Below are 24,730 nucleotides of genomic sequence, written 5' to 3'. Positions count from 1 at the left end.
ATACTCAACTTTCCATTCACATTTATCACATACAGGTCAAGCCCTGGTCATCTCTCACTGAGACTCTCCCTCCACCCATCCAATGCATTCTTTTTAAAAATTTATTATTATATTATTTAATTATTATTTTATTTTGGCAGTGGGGGGAAGGTAAGTTAGGTTTATTTATTTTTAGAGGAGGTACTGGGGATTGAACCCAGGACCTTGTGCATGCGAAACATGTGCTCTACCACTTGAGCTGTACCCCACCCCATCCAATACACTCTTATCAAAATTATCTTTCTTTCTAATTCAAAAATATGATCATATCAGTTCCTGGATTGAAATCTTTAATGACTCCTATGATTTACAGGCTAAAACTCCAATCCCTTACCACGGCTAGCCCTAACTGGCTTTTCAACCTCTTCCCTAGTCATTATTCCTTGTAAATCCTATTTCTAGCAAGCCATGCTACTAGCCACTGCCCAAGGACAAAGGAACTAAGTGAAAAAATGAAAATATTCCGGTACAACTGTCCTGAGAAGTTTAGCTAATGTCCCCTTGCCCCCATGCACCCTCTCCCTCATCTTCCTCAGATCCCAAATATCGCATCTTTCAACTTCTCCAAATCTATCCCCAGATTCTTCATTTACACGGAGACAAATAATTGATAACATTTTAAAGTGGAATTGGTGGTAACTGCCTTTAAGTAGATTTTATTCCACTCATCAAAGAGGGATGGAACCAGCAGTATGGTAAGGCTTTTTCATAGGGGATTAGAGAAACGGAGGTTTATACAGTCTACCAGGGAAGATGTTATGAAATAAGTTTGTCAAGTTAGGGACAACCTGGGTAATGTTCTACAGGGCCATAAAACCACAACCTTTGGGGTTATCTTTTCCACTGGACAAAAATTATTTCCCTCTATTCTAGACAAGGTCTACAAGTTAACATGTAACTTCAGAGTCTGAGCCTATAATTAACAGTAAAAAGTAAAGTCACACACAACTATCGTCCCTGGATAATTAAATAATTCTTGGTTGAATCTGTTAAACAATGCTTCAGCATAACAATGAAAGGGTGACATTTTGTCCACTTTTTAAAAAACCTTATTCCCAAGTTTTTAATGATTTTTTTTCCAAACACATCAATGGAGGTTATCAAACTGAGGAAATTCAGGCATCAGTCAGTAGATGAATGTGATAGATGAGAATTCTAGTATGTGCTCCTGCCCTTGAAACCACATGTGAGGACAGTCTGCGGGTAAAGCAAATAATGAAATTAGGGAGGAACGTCTCTGAAAGGCTAATACCATCTGATGAGCTCAGTGATTTTGTGATCAAAGATAAAATTTGATCCACTGGGTTTACTCTGTTGACCCAAGTCTAACCAAGAGTTTGAAAAGCAAATCAGGCCTATCTTCTGGAAGAACCACAACTATTTCCTGGAAGAAACACAAAGACAACCTGGTTATGCAGGCACAATCTGGAATAGGAGAAAGTCACTGGTTCTGGAGCAGACAGACTTGAATTTCAATCCTAATTCAACCACTTACGAGCTGATGATCTCTGAAACTCAGTTTCTTCACTTGCAATTAGATGATCGGAAGTATCAAAAACAATGGATACATGCACCCCAATGTTCATAGCAGCACTACTTACAACAGCCAAGACAGGGAAACAACCTAAATGTCCATGGACAGATGACTGGATAAAGAAGCTGTGGTATATTTCTATAATGCCATACTACTCAGCCATAAAAACAGACAACATAACGCCATTTGCAGCAACATAGATGCTCCTGGAGAATGTCATTCTAAGTGAAGTAAGACAGAAAAAGAAAGAAAAATACCATATAATATCACTTATATGTAAAATCTAAAAAAAAAGACAAATGAACTTATTTATAAAACAGAAGCAGACTCACAGACATAGAAAACAATCTTATGGTTACCAGGGGGGAAGGATGTAGTGAGGGATAAATCGGAAGTTCGAGATTTGCAGATACTAACTACTATATATAAAATAGATAAAGAACAAGTTTATACTGTAGAGCACAGGCACTATATTCAATATCTCATAGTAATCTATGGTGAAAAAGAAGATGAAAATGAATATATATGTGTTCATGTATGACTGAAGCATTATGCTGTACACCAGAAATTGACACAACATTGTAAACTGACTACACTTCAATAAAATATATATAAATATTTTAAAATATAAAAAATGGTGAAATGGTGCCCAAATATTGGTTCCCAAACCAGTGTTTGTGAAAAAGTTTTTGCCAGTTTATAAAGAAATAGTAATAATATTAAAAGTACATAGACAGAGAAGTGGATCTTATAGAGTCCGGATTTTTATGAAGTTAAATTTCAATGCTGGGACTGTTTTTTTTAGTTTGTTCTATTTTGTAAATGGTAAAATGTCTTTTCCGTTATGAAGTAATGATAATCATAAACAGTAGATTTTAAATGGTTTTACATGGCAAAATAAAAGTTGGCAACCCTATGTCCGTTTCCAAGTGATTTTTGATATTGCTCTGGGAACCATTGTAAGAGAGTGTATGAATTTACTTTGTGAGATAAAGTACAGAGCAAGCTCTTATGACGTTGTCTCTGGAAGTGCTGTTTTTTTGTATGGTGATGAAAATGTTATCCAGCTGGTTCCAAAGGTTCCTGAGGAACCTAAACGAAAGCATCATTTCCCCTGGGAGTCTAACTGCGGACAGGCCTCTCACAGAGAAGGAACTGGGGGCCCACGGGCAGCACAGAGCCTCTGGGTTAAGCCTGGCCTTCCCTTGAAGAAGAGGGATTTCATCCCACAAGACTTTACTTCCGGGAGGAGAGTGAATAGCAGGACAGGACCCTCACTCTTTAGTGGCTAAGAGTCTCCCTGGCCTAAGAGTCAGTGATGAGAAGGAGGAATTCAGTTTGCTACAGGAAAACAGGGACAGCAAAGTAAAGGAGGGCCTTGTGCTCATATTTGGGAAACCATGTGGGGCTGGCGGAGCCCTCACTGGCCCAGACGAGTTATGCAGCCATGTCTGCACAGCAGGCAGGACAGCCCAGGACTTCTGTCAGAATAAATGATGCTGGAACATCCCAGGGAGCCATGTTGCCCTCTTGAGTGGACCAGGTGTGTTTTAAATCCATTTTTTCACTTTACATAGAAGTACTTCATTGGAAGAAATAAAAACAAACCAGAGATGAAAATCAAATTCACTCATATACTAACTGTGAGACAATTCTGTTAACGTTTTAATATATAACCTCAGGGTGCTTTTTTCCCCTATGCATAAATTTTTTTTGTTTTCAAAAAATCCACAGAATATCGTGCATATAGTTTTCTACCTTTTTTTTTTTCATTTAACAAAACCCTGCACATTTTCCCATGTCACTAAATGTACCATGCTATTTTAATTGCTATGTAATCCCATTGTGCAAATGTGCCAAAATTTAACAGCCAGGGGGTGGGGGTGTTTAGATTTCTACGCACACACACACACACACACCCCCAACAGCGTGGTGATAGCTCTTGCAGCTAAATCCACCCATACAAAATGCGAATTGCAGACTCTAGATAACGGGTGTATGAGTATCCACTGCACCATTCTTTCAACTTTTCTGCAGGTTTAAAAATTTTTATAATATGATTAGAGTGAAAAAAATTTTAATGCCTTATACGTAACGAGTTGGTCAAAGAGGATGCCTGTTTACAAGGTCGGAAATGAGAGCCGGACGGTCAGCTTCCCGGATGAACTCGGACACGGGTGGACTCCTCCCAGGCCGGTCCGCGCCCCTGGGATCGAGGCGGGAGCGGCGGCCCACCCGGCTCCCGCTCTGCCTCGGGCGGTGCGCCTCTCCCGGGAAGCCCGGGGCTGCAAGAGCGCCCTGTGCGCGCTTTCGCACGGCCTTCCTGCAAAAGACCAGCGGAGCGCCAGGCTGCCAGGCGCGCAGCATCAAAGCTGCAGGCGCCCGGAGAAGAAAAGGGCCAGTGTGCGTTCGGGAAACTCAAAAGCCCTTCTCCAGGCACAGCGACTCACGGGGGAGGGGGAAGGGGAGCGGGACGGGGAGAGGGAGCTGAAACTGCGCTTGAACAGTGTGGGCAGTCAGGCCGTGGGTGCCCCGCCAGGACAAAAGGGCCTCAGTGCTGGAGAGGAGGCAGCCCCGGGGCCTGGTGGCAGCATAAAGGGAAGCTGTGTCCCCGCAGCACTCAAGTTCACCTTTGTCTTCTGAGTCCAAGTCAAAGGAAGGTTACAGAAGGAGCCTGCAGGCTCTCCTCCCTCCTCCGGGGTCTGCTGATAGGAATGGCCAAGTTCTTTCTCCAAGATGCTGGGAATTCAGATGAAAATAGAAATGTGCTTGCCTGCTAGCTGGGACCGCGGTCAGTATTTATGTCAATAGCTGCATCCTCTGGCCAGGGCCGAAGAAGGAGGGGGAAGCCAGTACAAATTACTGGAACCCGCAGCACTGAAGGGGCCCAGGCAAACACGCTACAGGACAATACGAATCTGCCCTTGTTGGAAGGGCGGGGCACAGGAATGGGAGGTGAGCACACTTCTTTTCACCAGACCCTAACCGGCTGTCAGCAGCCCAGGTGCTGCTGCTGCCTCTTCTCCAAAGAGAGAGGCCACCCCTGCACTCTGGCCTGGCAGCTGCAGCCCACTGGTCAGCAGGGGAAGGTCCACGGTGGAAGGTTAAAGGCAAACTTTCTCACACCCTGACCTTCGCTGGGTTTTCACCTGGAGTTGGTGCAAGACCAGCCATCTTGGGCCAGGTCTCTGTTGGCATGTAAGGAGAAAAAAAAAGGCTCTTGGCTGAATTCCCAAATAATTCCAGTGGCCTGAAGCAGAGTGAGAAGTAGGTGTAATGAAGAGCAATTCACCAGCCCCCCAGCCCCCAGCACACACACCCACCCACATACTCCAGTTGTACATAAATTTTGGAATCTTACTTTTTGCTCTAGAGAGATGAGATAGTTAAACAAACAAACAAACAAATACATGAGCTGACCTACCAACTTTGAATCTCAGACTTGAGTTTCTTTCCTAGCCTTGCCACTTACTGTCTAAGACTTTGGACAACTAACTCAACCTCATTCAATTGCCTCACCTATAAAATGGGCATATGATATCTACATTACAGAGTTGCTGTTAGAATTAAAAGAGAAAGTACCTAGCACAGTAGTCAGCTTCCAAATACATTTTTCTATTTGTTTTCCAAAACCTATTTCTAATATTGTTCCAAATAAATTTGATGCTGCTTACACAAATATAGACAGTACTACGTCATAGATAATAAATTAATACTTTCAAGTCTTGCTCTGTAAAATTCTGAGTTCTTTTCATCTTTACAACAGGAATGTATTCATCCGTTAACTTGTGAAATAAATACATTGAAGAATCCAGTGAAGAGAACAAACAAAGAAATTAAGGTGACAGCAGGGGTGATGTAAAGTGTTTGACAGAAGGATAAGTAAACTTCAGTTTGATTCTGAGTTCCCAAACAGCCAAGACAATGAGGGAAACATGATCATTTTCATGATTCCTGGTGTTCACTGATGAAACAAACCTATTTCTCAGGATCACAAGCTATTTCTCTAGAAATTTCTCTTGAAAGTTTTTGTGAAAATAAACACTGCCCTTTTGTGAGCATCAGCAATGCTCTTTAAGAGTTTCAGAGGGATGCTTTCCACAGTGCTCCTCAACAATGACCTAATGTCCCTGCACAAATCAGTGTGGGTGTGTCTCCAAGCGGCTCACTTAAACCACACCTTCGCCCCTACCACCAACTACAACAACGCTGTGCATCTGACCTGCATTTTACAACTGGTGCATTCCATTCAAGTACACTAATCCATTTACTCCACCAATCCTGAGACTTGATCAAGGTCCACTGCTAGAAGATGGCAGTGTACCTGCACACACCTGAACATATGGCTCCACCAACACTGAGTAATTCACGGGCAACTGTAAGAGAATCAGAGAAGAAAAGAGACCTGGTGTCTTATAAAGATCGTATCCCGTGGCCAGAGAAAAGCTGCTAAGAAATGGACTAACAGAGGGCAGATGAGTTAGTCAAACCAACTTGAAGGTGAAGGATTTGAGCCGGGAAGTCAAGAAAGAAGAGACAGAAGAGTTTAAGCAGTGATGGGGAGAATGCTATGTGTAAATCGCACAGACTCCAAAGCTTAAGGTCAAAGTGGAGGGCAGAGATTTAGGGCATGGGTGCTGAATCAGTCTGCTCAGGCCGCCATAACAAAATACCACAGCCTGGTGGCTCAAACAACAGGCTTTCATTTCTCATAGTTCTGGAGGCGAGAAACCCAAAATCAAGGTGCCAGCAGGGTTGAGTTTCTGGTGACACCTCTCTTCCTGCCTTTCAGTTGGCCACCTTCTCTGTGTCCTCACGTGGCCTTTCTTTTGCGCCTGTGTGGAGAGCACGCTGGTGTCTCTTCCTCTTCTTATAAGGACCCCTATCCTATCAGATTAGGGCCCCACCCTATGCCCTCATTAAACCTTTATTACCTCTTTAAAGGCCCATCTCCAAATATAGTCACATTGGGGGTTAAGGCTTTAAAATATGAGTTTGGGAAGAACACAGTTCAGTCAGGAACAGAACTGAAGGCAGGGTGAGGAGTGTCCCTAGAACACAGGAAAGGAGAAAATGCCAGATGTGCCAGATGAGAAGCTTATTCCCTCAGGCCTATTGGGCTGAAGGTTACAGGGTAGTTCTAGCTGGTAAAGAGTGTAGAGCCAAGAGGGTGTGGAGAAAAGGGAATCCTCGTGGACTGTTGGTGGGAATGTAAATTAGTGCAGCCACCATGGAAAACAGTGTGGAGGTTTATCAAAAAACTAAAAATAGAACTATCATGTGACCCAGCAATTCAACTCCTGGATATAGATCTGAAAAAAACAAAAACAGTGATTTGAAAAGATACATGCACCCCAATTCATAGCAGCATTTTTTACAATACCCAAGATATGGAAGCAACCTAAGTGTCATCAATAGATGAACAGGTTAAAAAAGATGTGGTACACACACACACACACACACACACACACACACTAGAATACTACTTAGCCATAAAAGAACAAGAATTTGCCATTTATAGCAACATGGCTAGACTTACAGGGCATTATGCTAAATGAAATAAGTCAGACAGAGAAAGACAAATCCTGTATGATATCACTTATTTGTGGAATCTGAAACATATAACAGGGAGGTGGGTATAGCTCAGTGGTAGAGTGTATATTTAGCATGCAGAAGGTCCTGGCTTCAATCCCCAGTACTGCCATTAAAAATAAACAAAAAACATTTTAAGACAATAAAATAAATAAATAAATAAATAAATAAATAAATAAATAAATAAATAAATAAACAAACAAACAAACAAACAAACAAATAAAACATACAACAAACTAGTGAATATAACAAAAAAGAAGCAGACTCACAGATACAGAGGACAAACTAGTGGTTGCCAGTGGTGGGGGAGGGGCAATACAGGCATGAGGGAGTGGGAGGTACAAACTATTGGGTGTAAGATAAACTACAAGGATATACTGCACAATGGTGGGGGTTATAGTCAATATTTTGCAATAACTGTAAATGTAGTGTAACCTTTAAGGATTGTATTTTTTGAAACTACCTAAAAGAATTCTAAAAAAAAAATAGAAAAGAATGCAGAGCCAAGAGACTCTCTGGTACTGGGAGGAATGTGTGCAAGGTCTCACAGGGGTCAACATGTGGCATTGCAGCATGTCACCAGAACCCTGCAGACCAAACCTTTGGCTTGGGTCTCATGTGAGCTCTGTGACCTTGGGCAAGTCATTTAAATGCTCACAGCCTGAGCTTCCTTATCTCTGAAATGGGGCTAACAAGACCTACCTTGTCTAAGGCAGAAGGCAAACTGAGGTAGCACGAGGAGTAGCAGTGGAGAAGAGAGATTTCCAGCCTCCCCACACCCACACCCCAACTGTACATAAACACTGTAGTCAGCGATGAAATAAAATGAAATGGTGGGTATAAAGGTGCTGGGTAAGCTAGAAGCTGCCCTATGAACGATGTAAACAACAACATCAAGGGTGGTGATGACGTCAGCTGCAGAAGCTACACTCTGGCATCCTGTCAATCAAACTCCTGCCTGGGCCGCTCAGGGTGAGATGGGTGGGATGTGCTCACTGCGCTCATCACAGCAGGGGCGCCGCGAGGCCCCTGGAGAGGGCTCCCCGAGACTGCTAGGCTCAACAGGGACTGTCCTCCCTCTCCTTCAATAATGTGCCCAATTACTCCCTCCTCTGCTCTTCGTCTTTCCCCCTCTTCCTTCCAACCTTGTCCCCGAGACTTAGATGCTGGGGAGGCAGGAGCAGGTGCGGGTGGAACCCCAATCCTCCTGAACCGGGTGGGTCCAGGTCCGGTACGGCCCCTTCCTCTACCACAGCCGCGGGTGCGCTGAGGTTTGGCGGTCCGTCCCCTGCAGGAACGCAGCAGGACTCGGTACACACAGCTGGAGAGCAAGGAGAGGTGCTGCCCGGGAAGCACCCCGGTACCCCAATGTCCTGGTCTTAGTCACTCTCTTCTCTGGGGAGCCAGATGGTAAGAGGAAGATGAGAAGAGAGTTGCCATTTCTGCCTCCACCTTGGGAGTTCTCCAAGCCTTGGTTTCGTTCTGTGAAAGGGAGTAATACCATCTTCACAGGGAGGCTGGGAGCATTAAGTGAGAGGATGCAGGTGCAATGCCAAAACAGGGTCTAGCAGATGGGAATCCCAACTGAGGGGCTGCTGTCGTGGTTCTCGGGTCACTGCAGTAATGCTCCCCCTCTCCTCCTGCTACCTTGGCATCTGGTACATATTCCTATTGTGGCATTTCTCTGTATCTAGAATCAGATACTATAATCATTCATTCACCCTTTGTTGAATGTCTATGTGTGCCAGGCACTATTTTAACTTCTGTGCATTAATTCACTTAACTCCTCACAACTCTGTATCATTACTCCTGTTTTGTGGACAAGGAGGCTCAGGGCACCATAACTTGTCCAAGATGGGCTATGAACCCCAGAATGTCTGAATCCCTAAGAATGCTCTTATACTCTACACTGAGTGCTTCCTGTTCATTCTACTTTACTGTAATTTATTTACATATTAGATCTCCTTTCCCTATTTTAAATGATAAGTATTTCAAGGGCCAAAAGTTTATTTTACTCTTCTCCTTTCTCTTGTACCTTGCACAGGGTCCGGCACATAGTTGGCATGCAGGAAATAGCCACCATTTATTGAACACGTATTAAGTGCTGGACACGTTCCTGACACTGCCTCACTTATGTGTTAGGAGTTATTACGTCCATTTGTCAGATGAGAAAAATAAGTTCAGAAGGATTATGATCAGGGCCAGTTTTCTCCCAGATCTGTCTGACTCCAGGGGGCATGTACTTAACTCCTCCCAACCACATGAGCATTGCTGATTCTTATGGGAGGCAGCGTCACACACAGAAGTAAAACATACATTTGTTTAAGTGAGTAAAAGCGATCCATCATTTCTGTCTACAAACAGGCATATATACACAGATATATGCATTCACACATGCATGTATATTGCCGGTATGTGCACAGTTTAGGTCTGAAAGGCTCTGTCTCTAGGAAGTTGCTTTTAGGGGTTGAGGAGAGCTAATAAGCAGGGAGGAGAGACACTTTTCAATTTACACCTTTTTGTACCTTTTGAATTTTGAAGGATGGGTAGGTATTGTCTAGTAAAAAACAGAATTTTTTTTAAAGACTGCTATATTTTTTGGTGGAGAAGATACTGGATTCAGGAGACCCTGGTTCTAACCTCATCTCTGCCACTGCATACATCTGAAGAATAATCAAATTTATTTTCAGTTCTTTTCATCCATTAAATGGATACAGGAAGAGATGCCCTGCCTCCCTCACAGGGCCAAAAAAGATCACCTACACAAAAGCACGTCGCTAGGTGTGGACCACCCTGCACATTCAACACGCTGCTGATATCACCGGTGAGTATCTAGAGCTCATCCACCCGCGCAGGAAGCCTGAGGACCTGGCAAAAAGCAGCACAGCCATAGGGAGATAACTGGCATTTCCAGGTTAGAAAAGGGGTTTGAATAGTCCGGCAGACTTCCATGGCCAGAGCAGCATGAAGCCCCAGGATGAAATCTTTCAGCAAAGTCTTTGCGTGTCCCTTCTATCACCATCACACCCACAGGAAGTGGTCTCATTGCCCTTGGGGTTTCAGAACATTTACAGAGGTAAGAAAATGGCCAGGAGCAAGGCAGCCCTTCTCCAACTGGTGGAGGTAAATAGGGTGATGACGGTAGAAATTGTCGCTGGTTGGCGGTGCTGTCCTGGTGCCGTTTTCTGCTTCCTGGAGAAGATTCCAGGCGCAGGGAAGCTGCAGGGTCTGCAGTGTCACAGGATAGCAAAGTGTGGCAATCGTTGCCTCGGGACTTCTATCATCCCAACTTAGCAAGCACAACTATTTTGGTCAGAAAACAAAGCTTTCCTTAGAGAATTTATTTTCAAAAGTAGAATCGGGAATGGAGGAGGACCCCAGGGGATTTTTCTGGTTTCTTAATATACACAGGATAGAGTGGCAAGAGGCTGGGGACTGGAGAATCTGGGTTCCTTTAATATGCCTCCAAAAGTCTGCGACCTTGGGCAGGTCCCTTCACTCCCCCTGGGTCTCAGTTTCCTCTGTAAATGAGGGGGTTGAACTGAATCCTCTTTTTGTGCTCTCGATACCAAAGATCCTATGTCCTGGAAACGCTGCCTGGGGTTCAGCTCACGTTGTTCCTACCCACCCGCTGCCAGCCCTGTGTCTCTGTTTGACAGCCTCCAGGGAGTCTGCGTGTTTCCTCATCCCAGTCATCAGCATCTGGAGGCCACAGATAGGACAGCATCTACCCTGAGACCTGAGCACACCAGCAGAGGAAAGTGGCACTGGCTTGGTATCTTGCCTGATTCTCACACTGTGCCACTGGGCTGGGAGTCTGAATAAGAAACAGACCGTGTATGTGTGTGTGCGCACGTGTGTGTGTGTACGTGCATGCACGTGTAGGTATTCATTTGCATGTGTTCAGAGGAGGAGCCAAGAAATTGTGACTGTGCACCTATTATCCTGATGTGCACTTTCTCCTAGAAATAAGGGGGAAATCACAGCTGCAGTTTCAACTCAGGTAGCTGAGACGCTGCATTTGCAGCCACTTTGTTTCCTACAGTTGTGGTGGTGGTGGAGGGCCAAGAGGGTTCTAGCATTGCAACTCTGAGTTATGTTTTAGGGCTTCCCAAGTTTAGCTGGGAAGTGTTTTAACCAGCACTTTCACGTGGTTTCTTTGAGAAAATGTTCTGAGTTCCAAGCAAACTGTTCACACACTCTCAGCATACAACCACGTGTGAGTCAGGACCACCTAGGCTCCTCCCAACTCTGCCAAGGCACTTAACTCAATCACAGGCAACTAAACCTCGATAATCAACTAATTCAATCAAAATATAAGAAAGGGTCCACGTTTCATGATTAATAATTCTCTGTGTCTTTGCACAGGAGGGAATTCCAACTCTTTCCCGATAACCCAGAATGGTCTTGGTTTTGAAATTAAGCTCCACATCCAGGGAACTCCTCACTCCTGGGCAAACCAAGACGTGATGACTTCAAGTAGAGGCAGAGGCTTTGTGCTCCGGAAATACAGAGGCTGCTCAGGCATTCCCAAGCCCCTTCCAGGGATCCTCCCAAGGGGCGTGGTCTGGGCAGCTGTTGCCTGAGAAGTGGTTAGAGGAGCACACAGAGGCATTAATGCCTCTGCCTCAGGGATGTTGTTCACCAGGGCAGGCTGGATTCTACTTGCTGTTGTCCTCACCACTCTTGCTTGAGTCCATTGTGTGCTCAGGGCCAGACCAGCTCGTTCCCCAGGACTTGTGTGAGCTCTTGACTCATGCTTTCCTAGGAGCAGTCAAGGAAAAGGACGCCTCTCTGTCCTCTTGTTCCTCACATGCCTCCCCGTGTGATGTGAGAATATAAGTCAGAGCCGTGGGAGGAGGCATCGGCATATGATCAGAAGATCTGGGTGAATTCTTCTCATCCTCTTCCCCAGTGGAAGTGGAGGAGAAGGGCCTGTTTTATCCAGAAGGTCTGGATGTGTTTGGTTAAGTCCACTCTGGAACACTACAGAATGTCTAAACATGTGCCAGAAACAGAAGCGCATTTGATCTCACCATGTGAGCACATGCTGCCCATCTACTTGGGGCATCCTGGCCTTAAGTCAGTCCAGTTTTTCAGCCTCTGCACTGTTGGCATTTTGGGGGTGCTATCCGGTGCAGTGTACGATGCAGCTTCTCTGGTCTCGACCCACCAGATGCCAGTAGCACCCTCTCTAGTTGTGACAATAAAAGATATTTCCAGACATCACCAAACGTCCCCTGGGGAGAAAGGCAGCCCTGGCTGAGAACTTCTGAGTCAGAGCAGCCCAGGAGTCCCCTGAGCACCCCATTTTCCTGGACCTTCACAGCTTATATGTTCTGATGCACAATACGTGAAAAACTAGTTCCCCAGGATGTTCGAAGTTTCTGCACAGAGAAAGCACTCTGTGGCCAAGTAAATTTAGAGAACTCTGTGCTCCATGGTCCAACATGTTGAAGAAATACTGCCTGACATATAATAAATCTTTCCCCTCATGGAGAGTCAAAATACATTAGGATATCAGAGGCTCTAAAATGTTTGACGGTAAAGAAAACTGTTCAACTCTGTCTAACTCAGACTTTGTCTTTGCAAGGCCATCGATGATGTTGGAGATGCCTGTCTCAAAATCCAGGTACCTAAAACAAAGTGAGCCGATCTTTCTCAGTCTCAAATCCAAAAATCCCAAAGACGAACCCCTTCATTGGCCCAGCCTAGATCAACTGTTTCAAGATTCCTAGACCAATCAATGGTTTCAGGATCAGTTAACTGTCTACTTCTGTTGCAATTAAGAGATTATGGCAAACTGCATGTCCATTGACAGGTGCATGGCTAAAGAAGATGTGGTGCACATGCACAATTGAATACTACTCAGTCATAAAAAAGAATGAACTAATGCCAGCTGCAGCAACGTGGATGGACCCAGAGATGATCATATTAAGTGAAATAAGTCAGACAGAGAATGACAAATATCACATATCACTTATATGTAGGATCTTAAAAAAAAAAGAGATCCAAATGAACTTATTTACAAACCAGAAATAGGCTCACAGACATACAAAACAAACTGTGGTTATCAAAGGGGAAAGAGGGGGAATATTTTAGGATCTGGGGATTAATTTATATACAGTACTATACATAAAATAGATAAACAACAATATATAGCACAATTTAGCACAGGGAAATATATTCGGTATCTTGTAATAACCTATAATGGAAAAGAATCTGAAAAAGAATATATATATATATATAATTTGCTGTATATCTGAAACTAACACAACATTGTAAATCAACTATACTTCAACAGAAAAAAAAAAAGAGATTATATCCCTCATGGGGATGGAAATGGGGCAGATGTGAAGCCATTCTCCAAAGAAGGCACACAGTAAGCAGACAAAACAATAGCTGTCTGGCCATAGTTCTTCAGTAGCGATCTCCTTTAAGAGTTCTTTTCTCTTTCCTTTGTGCTTTTCCTAAATGCCTGGGCAGCTGCATCATCTTGATTCGTGCTCAGGTTTCATGGAAACTGGTGGCAGCCTACCTAAATTGCTACAAAAGTTGCAAGGATGTGGAAAAATTATCTTAAATCTTGAATTAAAAAAGAGAATGTGGTCAATGTTTCCAGGGATTGGAGGTAAGGGCCATTCAAACTGGCAAGGGTGAGTTGGCTACAGATACAGGCCCGGTGGGTTTGCTGTGATTATATTCCAGGTAGTTATCCCATTAGAGGTTTGCTACCATGAACAGCCAGGTGTGGAAGAGTCTTTAAAGCGGTAAAGAAGCCCTGAGGAGACCTGGGGCGCCAGGATCAGGCTTACACAATTTCTATTCTGAGCAAGGAATGCCATCACTTTAAATACTGGGTTCTTGTTGCTTAGGAAACCAGATAAGTGGGTTGCCAACACAGTCTTCAATCTTCCTATGAAGATTAAAGCACTTTGCTCCAGCTAGGGAGCAGATGGGAGAGTCATAGGTGCTAGCCACATTTCTCACTACCAGGGGGAGGGGGAGGCCAGGTGATGGATAAAGTGAGACAGTTTCTGGTTCATGGGAAGAAGATAAAATTTCTAGCTCCTGGCTATTTAACGCTACTTGCTAAATCAATCAAGGTAGGAGTTGAAGCCTGACTTCTAGTTCCATTTCCATCACTCATTTTCTTTGTCAATGTATCAAAGACAGACTTAGGGCAAAGTTTGGTTAGTCAGTTACAGAATAGAAAGTGGTTGAGTTTTAATTGGCTTGTTCCTTTTGGTTATTCTTATTAAATATGTCAAGCATATAAAAAGTATAAAGAATACTACACCACACCCTCATGTACTACTCATACAGCTTAAAAAGGAAACATTGCAGATACACCAGAAGCCGCTTGTGCATTCTTACCCCCTTCCACTTTAACCTCATAGAAATGTCTCACATACTTGTCACCTTCCTGTATATAGGAATCATTAGTTACTAAACTTACCATATGTTTTGAGTTATAAGCAATCTAAGACCATTAAATACAGAGTAACTCTAGGAGCCCCCTATTTTGGGGTGAGACTTTTCTCTCTGAGATTCAGGTTAGTTTTTCCTCCAATCTCAGGCTGTGAGCAAATGTGGGGAAACAGGAGTCATCAGGGAGTCGGCGAGTGTGAGTGTGAATGCTTCACAGAGTACGGCGGCGCTGCAGGTGCTGATTCCTTACTTCAGCCTTCTTTCATTCATTAATTCAACAAAGATTTCCTGAGTGCCTGTTCTGTGCCAGGCATTGTGCTAGGCACTGAGGGTAAGCAGAAATAAAACAGTCCCAAATCCCTGCCTGCACAGAGATTAGTAGCAAAGGAGAGACAAGATGAATAAAATCTAGAGGAAGTTTGAGGTTGCTAAGTACAAACAGGGGGAGAAAAAGAGCAGGTTTTGGGAATAAGATGATGAAGGCATGTTACATTTCAGAGAGGGCAGTCTCTGACTCCCCTGAAGCCTCACTGCAAAGGTGCATTTGAGCAAAGACCTAAAGGGGATACAGGGTCTGGTGGACAGACTTTCCGGCAGAGGGAACAGACAGTGCAAAGGCCCTGATGTTTGGCATGTTTCAGACCCAGGAAGGAGGCCAGTAGAGTGAGCAAGGGTTGGGGAAAGGTGTTGTAGAAGATGAGGTCGGAGGAAGTCTCTGTATGAGTGCACGTACATGTGGATGCAGCAGCTTTCTTCTCTGGGTGTGATGGAAACCACTGGAGGGCTTAAAACAGAGGAGTGACGTGATGTGCCCTAGGTTTGTAATAGGATCATTATGGCTGCTGTGCTGAGAACAGACCATAGTAGGACAAGAGAGAAAGCTGTATAACGGGGCAGAGATGACTGCAAGAATCCAGGTGAAAGATAGTGAAGACAGGAAGGAGTGAAAAGTCATTACATTCTGGATGTAGTTTGGTGTGAAACTAATAGTTTCCTGACAGACTGGATGTGTGGGAAGGACAGGGGTGAAGGATGATCTCAAAGTTTTGGGCCAGTTGGTTCTGGACACCCTATACAGGTGTAAAGGAGGTGGTGGTGGTGGCTGAAGTGGCTGAAAGGCTTCCACATCCACAACTCTGCCTGGAGGAAGCATCGTGATCCTCTTGTGTCACAGCTGTAGACCCCACTGCAGCCCTGGGACCGTTCTTTATGCCCCAAGCCACCCATCCTGACACAATGCTGGTTCTTGGCCCGTGTCACCATGAGGGTGGCAAGTTCACAAGGCTTTTGTGGTGAACCTCTCTCTTCCTAGAACTGTAAGACCATTTGTGTTTGAAGGAACCTTGAAGATCATCTATGTAAGATTTTGCTGCTTGTCAAAAACAGAAAAGCTCTCTATAATTAAGAAAAAACAGTAGAGCTCAAAGGCCTAGGAACAGGCTAAAAATGCAAAGCTGTCGGCATAGAGGGGAGATCCTTGCTCTGTTGCTCTTGTGGCCTCTATACTGTCTAGGCATACCCACTCCATTTTCTGTGGTCTCTAAACTTTCAAGGAAACTAGGGTGATTGGCTTAATCACCACGGCCCATTCCGGGTACCAAGCCACTTTGAGGGTGCTAGCAGTCAGTCCTTGGCTGTGGTGGCTTTAGGAAAGTGCCCAGCCCTGGTCCAACTCATGACCACTCTTGACCAAAGAATAACCTCACTGTTTCCCCAAGGAGGATGCAAGGAGGATTCAGGGTCCTGTAACTGACTCAACTGTCACATCCTTCACTGATAAAGGAGAAACCAAGAGCCAGGGAATCCAGGGAACTGCGCGGCGTTCCAGAGGGAGTAGAGGAGGAGAAACACGAGGCCTGGCTTCCCAAATCCCTGTACTAACAAAGCAGCAGGGCTTGTTTCTGAAGGGTGTTCCTCCCAGGCAGCCACACGCCTTCCATCACTGGGTAACTCAATGTGATTCTTCGTGTGTAAATCCGTGACAGATGTATCCTCCCTAGAAATAAAGGGAAGAACTGGGGGGAAATCACATGTGTGTTGAGTGCTATTAGACACTGTCTAAATTTTAGAGGTTGGCAAACTTTCTGTAAAGTGGCCAGAGAGCAAATATTTTAGGCTTTGCGGGCCAGATGGTCTCTGTCATGACGACTCAACTCTGTCACTGTAGCACAAAAGCAGCCATGGACAACATATAAATAAATGGGTGAGGCTGTGTCCCAACAGAATTTTATCTACAAAAAAACAGGCTGCTGGCTGATTTGGCCCACAGGCTGCGTTTACTGACCCCCTGATCTGAAAGATTACAAAATCGTTTAAATAGTGCATCTTAAGTATTAGGGAAAAAGTAAAAATTAAAGAAACACTTGTATCCTTTTTCTTGGTCATCACTGTGCTTGAATTTTCATAGAGTAGGAATGTAAATCTTTCTTACATTCTTAATTATAAATGTTACAGTATTTATCAGAAACTCACCATGCGCCTTATGACATGGGTTTTAGGAAAAGGAAAGCAAGGAAAAAGAACAATAAGGGATAATGACCTCTAATCTTTCTCCTGTGATTGAGAAAACAGTAATTTTGAATTTTTTGTCTCATTCTTCCTTAACTAGAGCTAACACACAAAATTAACTGCTTAAATTTCAATTCATTACCCCATTCCCAAAGTGAGGGTTTGCAAAGCAATGAAAGTGCTCCAACTTAGGGAAATAAAGACTGAGTACCAAAGATAACCTGGGGAATCTAAGCACACCTAAGCAGGTACCACTTTTACTCACATCACTCTTCCTCTAGTAGACAAGGGTGCAACCAACACTGCCTCAAATCGGTCTCACCACAGGAAGCCGGTGGTGGTTATTACCTGTTCTCTGGGTCATTTGAGGCCTTAAGCGAACCTCATGCTTCTGAGGAGACAAAGCACATTCATTCCACAGATCTACACTACTCCAGGCCCCAAACCATAGCTGACTCACAACTGCATTCTCCGGTTCCTCAGCAACTGGATAAAGAACACTCAGCCAGGAGCTCCAAGCTGCAGGCAACTCAGTTATCTTCTTGCTCTAACCCTCTGTATTGACTGGAATCTTGGATACAGGCAGCCAGGTTATAGGCAGTTATCCAACCAGTTTCTGCAATAATAAATGCCTCTTTGCTTGCTAAGATGGTCAAATAATTACTCAAAGTGTCAAAAAGGTGGGAGGAGCAGGGTGAGAGAAAACAGAGATTGAGATTGGGTCCAAAATGGAAACACCTCCCCTTTCTCCAAACCCTGCACTGTGGAAGCTTCCAGTGGAGCATGTCTGGGCCCTGCAATCCACAAGGCTGCCATTACTACCTGTTATGTAGTAAGCCAGGTGTCATATTTCATGCATGTCAGGAGACCCCAAGTCAACTGAAATACTGAATTGCTAAGACAATTTAGAAATTTCAAATGACTGAACTACTAAACATGTGATCTAAATGCCTGTCGACGGTGTTCTCTAAGATGAAATGATACCTATGGGTATGGTTCCTGAGTTCTGAGCTTACACTCAGAACTAAGCACCTTTTATGGTAAGGGCCATAGTTTAGGATACTTTTCTTCCCTCTCTCACTTAAAAAAAAAATTATTAATATTACACGGTAGCCTTTGCTTTCGGGTGCCATGCACACCCTCTTCTGGTCAGTTTTAAGAAAAACTGATCACCGTTAGGAAAGGAACTCTATCGAAGTGGTACAAATATTGGTCCAAAAGAATGAACTATTCTGACACAACTGAAAGGAGGCATTCTTCCTTTCTGTGATTATCAAAATCCCTTTCTCTTCAAGATGAAAATTAGTGATCCTACTGTTTTGTAACAGGTTGTCTACTCTTTTCAGATTCCGTACACTTCACTGTGACACAGTGACAAGGTCTAGGACAACTCGAGGCAAAGAGAGATCAGGTGAGGCCCAGTAAATCCAGTCTCTGAGTCTATGCATTCAGCCCCGGCACAACTCACACCCCAGAAGACACATCCAGAAGGTGAAGGGAAGCACTGCTTAGTGTGCACACCCAGCGCGTTTTGTGCCGACACAGTGAACACAAGCACGGACTTGGCCACGGAACAGAGTTTGAAGCCCAGTTCTGCCGTTCACCAGCTGTGGAATCTTGGGCAAGTGACTTAACATCTCCATGACTGTTTCATCATCTGAAAAGTGAGAAATTGTCCACAGCATTTCCTCACACGGCTGCTGAGAGGATTAAATGAGTTAATATTGGGAATTTCTTAGAACAATGCCTGGCACAGACTGACTACCATAAAAAGGAGAAGGAATTTGGAGGAGCCTTTTCCTAACGACCAGGATGGTCCCTGGCGAGATGCTTAATTACTCGTGGCACAGATCACACCAACCATCCCAAACAGAGATGTTTACTATAACTCCTTCCTGCAGATGTTACCAGCTTCGGGCAAACCCATGAGAGCACTAAGGGATATTACAAGCCAGACTCTTCTTTTTTTTTTTCTTCTATCCTACACGTTGAGCAAGTAACAAATTCCTTAAACACCTATTCTGAAATGATAGACTACATTCCAATAATTACTTTATTAGTTACAGAAGAATCTCCACTAGTATTTACATAGTGCAAAAAAGCTGTTATTACCCCTAAAATGTGATATAACAATCATCCTTCATACAGGAAAGAACTAACAAGATGAAAGTCCCCGTCAAGTCATAATTCACACTGATTTTGCTAGTTTTTTTATTAGAGCATTACAATTAAGACATTAAATTATAAATTCATGTGGTTTATTTAGAAATTAAATTATAAAATAATACAAATACTTTTAAGGTGTAATGTGCCAACAAAGTTTAAATTTTATCATTAATTAGGATTTAGATTTCGCATCAGGCAAACAGTCGGGCTGATTCTGTGATGTGTGTGAAGGTTGGAAGGAACAAAGGAGGAGGAAGATTATCTGTAAATAAATTATTCCACAGAAAATTTTAAAATCACAAAAAGAGAAAATGTTTAAATGGATGTTAATGTTCTACCCTGCTGGCACAACATACAGAAAATACTTAAGAGACAAGTTTTTTTTTTCTCAAAGCTTTACAAACAGTAATACTTCTTTATACATATATTAAAGTAACAATGTGTTAAGATTGAACGGTTTTATGGTAAAGAGTTGAAAATGAATGTAGAATTCACTACTCATTTGCACATTGTAATTCCTACCCCCCCACCTCCCCCCAGCTTATTAAGAAATCAGACAAGTACATTATTTGAATATTAATTTCTCAATATTTAAACTATGTGAATTCCTTTTGACTAATTCTTTTCCAAATACTGGAAGCATATAAAATACCATCTCTGCAAAAATGACCTCCAGTCAAAGCCTTTAAAAACTTTTCAATGTATAACACATTTTCCCCCATGTTTAGTCAAAAGAAATATATTACATCATTTACAAACATATTTAAACCAAAAGTTAAGCTAATATGAACATTTGTCTTTTGAGAAGTAATCTTCACAGCAAACAAACCTACTAAAGCAGAAATCTAGTTTTGGGAGTGCAATTCATATTGTAATTCATATACCTATGTACTGAAATAGAAATCTAATTATTATTGTCAGTAAAACCACCTCTACACACAAAGAAAAAAATCACTATGGTTTTCATTTCTTGTGATGACGAACCCTTACTCTTACCATTAGATCTCTCTCTAGATCTCCAAAGAGCCACTCATCCCAGATCCAAAAAGAAAAAAAAACCACTTTCCTAATTTTTCACACCTCCTCCTACATGTAATATATACAACTTCCAGAATTTATCTAAAGGAAGCAAATAATAAAGACATTATTAATACTTTTTTAAGCATACTTTCGACACAGTAGCTTTTCCTTTAATAAATTTTGGGTTATCCTCTGGAGGTGACCTGTCTTATATAAAAAAAACCCCATGGTCCCTTGGGTTTGTGGGCAGAAGATACTGCACGTGCAAGAGCATCTGTCAAACATGTAACTGAACACTCCTGAAGTCAATAGCAAAATTCAAAGTTACTGGTATTCTGAAGATTTCCTCAACTTCTCTTTTGATACAAATGTCAAAAATCTAAAATGACAATCTCAGTCAGTAGAGATAGAAAATATAAGAAACCTTTGAAAAGCCACTACCTTAAGATCAAGAGTTATCTGAATCACTGACACTGAGCAAAGGAAATTTACACCATTAAAAAGTAAGAGGTTTTCAATTCACTTTTAAGATTGTCAGTAGTTCAAAATCTCTATCATTTCTTTAAACCAACTAACACTTCCAAATGTACAGACAGCAGGATCTGCCACATATAAATCCATGATCACTATTTCAGAGGCTTCATTCCTTACATGCTGCATTCCCTTAAGTACTGGTTACTCTGTGCCCAAGAAGTCTATACTGCAGAACAGTTTAGACAGGACAGGACAGCAGTGCACCCTTTGAGCACACTAATAAAGTTGACAGACTGACATTTTCTACACAGCGATGTTCCTAAACTTTCACAATTCACAAATAACTAAGTCATCAACCAAGAAGCTGGTCTCTCCAGTAATTAAATGCCAGGGTTATAAAACACCAATACTAGCACAGTAGTCCCAATGCATTTCAGTGAAGAATCTGCCCAATTCTTCCTTCTTTGCTTCTGTGAGGCAAAGCTCTGCCCCATAAAACCTGGGCAGGGAAAATACCGCCCCCCCTCCTCAGGTCTGTGCCTGCCTATGGGAGATGGAAGTGTCAAGCTGGCATGCATGCCTGTGTGTGTTTGTGTGTATGCACGCCCATGTGTGCTGGTCAGCTGGAGTGGTGGGTGTTTGGGGGGAAGACAGAAAAAAATGGTAATTTGTAGTTCTCCCACCATTATAAACTTGCAGTGGTCACTACCAGGCGGTGACTGACCAGCAAATAAAACATTTAGCTCAGTAATTTTAATTTCTCCAAGAAGGTATACACATGCCACAAGGCAGAGATCAGTAACAGGATCAAGAAATAATGCCTGCGCCTATCTGCGTACTCCAAAATCATCTAATAGTTTCAGCAGAATTAGAACCACTTCCTCTTCTCTTCAGAACTTCCTCTTCCAAGCCTTGATTATCAGGATACATGTTATAACTGAGTCAAGTTCCTTTCCCTGACCTCCTATAATAACCATGGTCAGTGTTACGTGGCAGGTGCTCAAGGCTAGGGGCACAATATCTTTTTTTTTTTTTTAAAGGTGTAATGGTTTTTCACTCAGGACAAGTTTGAATACCCAATCAAATCCATATCTCAAGTCCAGAGAATCCTGAATCAGAAGCATGCGAGAGAAGACAACAGTACAAGACTTTGTTTCCAGCTGGCTCACATGTAAGTGCTGCAGTCATACAATTGGTTGCAGTTACTCACCTGTCAAAATTTGCCTAACTTTCTGCAAATTGACTATGTACAAGAGCATTCCTGAGGTAAGTAAGAAGCAAACGTCAAACAGAACCTGGAGGGTCCTACCATGGGTGACTTCTCACTATGAAAGACATCAATCACTTCCCACAAATAAGGTCAGCTCTAATCTACCATGGTGGCTCCTTTGCCAGCCTAAGTATTGGAGGCCCATCCCAACCTTAATCAATTACAATGATCAGTGAGTTCTGAATAAGCATGTGTGGACTAAATAAAAGTTGCATCAATTTTTAACACAAAACACTTTTGTGAACATAGTATTACTCTCAGCCTTTTTTCTTTTTTTAATTGAAGTTTTCTAACTCTACCTCCAAGTCTTTCTTAAAGAAGCCCAAACAACTTTTTGGTCAGACAAATTAGAGTAAAAGAGGTGTAGGCTTGAAGCAAACAGTGGTAACTCTTCCTATCCTTAGAACCTTCATCTTTACCTTTCAAAATGACTCTAAACAGGCATTCTAAATTTACTTTCTTTAAAACCTGGTCTTCTTTTTTAATCATTATTTTCCATAACAAAATGAGCTGAAACAACTCTGAATTTTCCACACAGTTATTAGAAAGACATTTATGTGCTAATCAAAAGCTAAGCTATATAGATCATAGGAAAACAAGTAAAAGTCAGCTACAAAAACATTTGTCAGGAATTAAATACATATATTAAATACTGGACAGTGCAAAATATTGAGATGACGCATGAAAGATAATGGCTGCAACCCTTACAAAGCTGGAGACAGAGCTGACATTTCCTGAGTTACAGATTCGGGGGCGTATAATTAGAATCAGAGTGCTCCCTGTTCAGGGAGCTGCAGCTGCTGGGCTTCTGTGGTTCCTGACTTGCTTGATGGTCAGCGGTCCAGGCCTCGCTCTCCATCCCTGGCTCTGGCACCTCAGGCACCTCTGCTTCCTCTTCCCCACTTTGCTCTGCATTGTCTTCCTCAGAACCATTCAGGGTTTTTCCAAGCTGAAGCGTTTCCATCGTTCTCTGGGTCTCAGAGACCCAAGACTCAATTCTACTGTTGAGCTGAACTTCTACAGATATGGGTTCATGCGCATAATCTTCCTCCTCCTCCTCATCTTCATCATCCTCTTCTTCAAGCATGCCAGGTACAAGAGTGCTGGTGGTGCTGGTGATGGAGGAATTCAAAAGATCCCGGCAACTGCCATCCAAAGAGCCGGTCTCTGTGCTCTGCTGTGAGGCCCATTCCAGGTCATCTGGCTTCACTTCCTCTTTATCGCTCACTGTCGATTTTCCAGGGTTTGGAGCTGAGGTAGCACTGCCTGCAGCCGCTAACGATGGCTGCTTACCAACAGGGGCTGTGTCAAATGGAAGTTTACTGGGTTTTTCAGATGTGTTGTGCTTACAAGAAACCTCCCTCTCATTTTCTGATGTTTCCAGTCCATCTGAAGTTTCCACCATGTTTCTCCAATTTGTTTCTGTAAATATCAAACAGATTTTTTAAAAACCAGAACACTGTTTCGGAATCACGAAACTCTTTTTTTGTTTGGTTTTCCTGTTTTCTTCTTCATTTTTCAGTTTTATTAAGTAGAATTGTTACAGTTTGTCCACACATACACAATATATTGCATGTAAATACATATATACAATATACTGAACATATTTTTAAATGTATTTGTGTACTGTTCATTGTTTCTAAGAACAGTTTTGAGCTTTAGCTTTTTAAACTTACATAGTTATCAAAGGAATAAAGCCAACCACAAAATAAGAACCACAGAATGCAGTAATACAATCATAAAGGACAGTCAAATGTGCTTACACATATTCAAGAAATCAATCATCTAAGTTATAAATAAGTAATTCATTTCCATCCTTTTTACCAGGCAACTCTTAAAAGAGGGAAGAACAAACTACAGAAATTTGTTGGCTCACCTACTGATTGGAAAAACTAAATACTTAGTCTATTCTAGTACTAGTTTAAAAGTTATAAATGAAAAAGCTCTCAAAAATTTTGTTTATCAAAAGAAACCAGTACATTTAACATAAAGAAACAAAGAAGCCAAAATAAGTATATTAATGCTTCAGAATGCAAAAGATCTTTTATCAATAGGAGCTCAATGACATTTATATAAAATCTATATATTCATAAAGACCAGTGAATTGCCCAACTGTACACAGTCCGGATCCACGAGTCAAAAACAGAAGAGCCAAGATGTCCATGAGAAATGGTTTTGATCTGACAGGTCTGTATTGTGCTTTCTCTGAAAGTTATCTACAGCTGTCTTTTGGCCTGTAATGGAACTTGTGTTTCCATTTAGAAGCAAAGAAGCCAGCCATGCATTTCTAACATTTGTGAAAATTTGTTTTATAGTATATGGCTCAGCTTACTAAGTGACATTAGAGCCAAAAAGAATAATTAGTGTTATTATGTAATACAGTGGTGATAACCAATTATTTTTAATGACAGATAGTCGGTTTAGAGTAAAAAAATGTACTAGGAATCAGGAGGTGAAGGACAGCTCTCCCACCTTTCTATTTTTTTCTTATTTTATTCATTAGGTTTTTTTTTTTTATCATTGAGGTATAACTGACATATAGCATTATATTAGTTTCAGGCATACAACATAATGATTCAATATTTGTACATACTGCAAAATGATCACCACAATAAGTCCACTTAACATCCATCCCTATTCATAATTACAGATTTTTTCTATGATGAGGACTTTTAAGATTTACCCTCCTCTTAACA

General features: G+C 42.4%; 1 protein-coding gene across 2 annotated transcripts in view; it reads right to left on the bottom strand.

The window, feature by feature from the left end:
- Nucleotides 1-19,291: 19,291 nt before the first annotated feature.
- The window catches only part of SECISBP2L (SECIS binding protein 2 like), a 46,258-nt gene continuing 40,819 nt past the window's right edge, over nucleotides 19,292-24,730 (bottom strand). For both annotated transcript variants that reach the window (XM_031453091.2, XM_031453090.2), the window contains exon 18: nucleotides 19,292-23,456. In XM_031453091.2, the coding sequence (XP_031308951.2) occupies nucleotides 22,774-23,456 (683 nt within the window). In that variant the 3' untranslated portion in view covers nucleotides 19,292-22,773. The remainder of the gene's footprint in view (nucleotides 23,457-24,730) is intronic.

The sequence above is a fragment of the Camelus dromedarius genome, chromosome 5 (assembly GCF_036321535.1).
Source record: "Camelus dromedarius isolate mCamDro1 chromosome 5, mCamDro1.pat, whole genome shotgun sequence".
NCBI lineage: Eukaryota > Metazoa > Chordata > Mammalia > Artiodactyla > Camelidae > Camelus > Camelus dromedarius.
The sequence above is the reverse complement of the archived record's forward strand: the minus strand, read 5'-3'. Positions and strand labels throughout refer to the sequence as shown.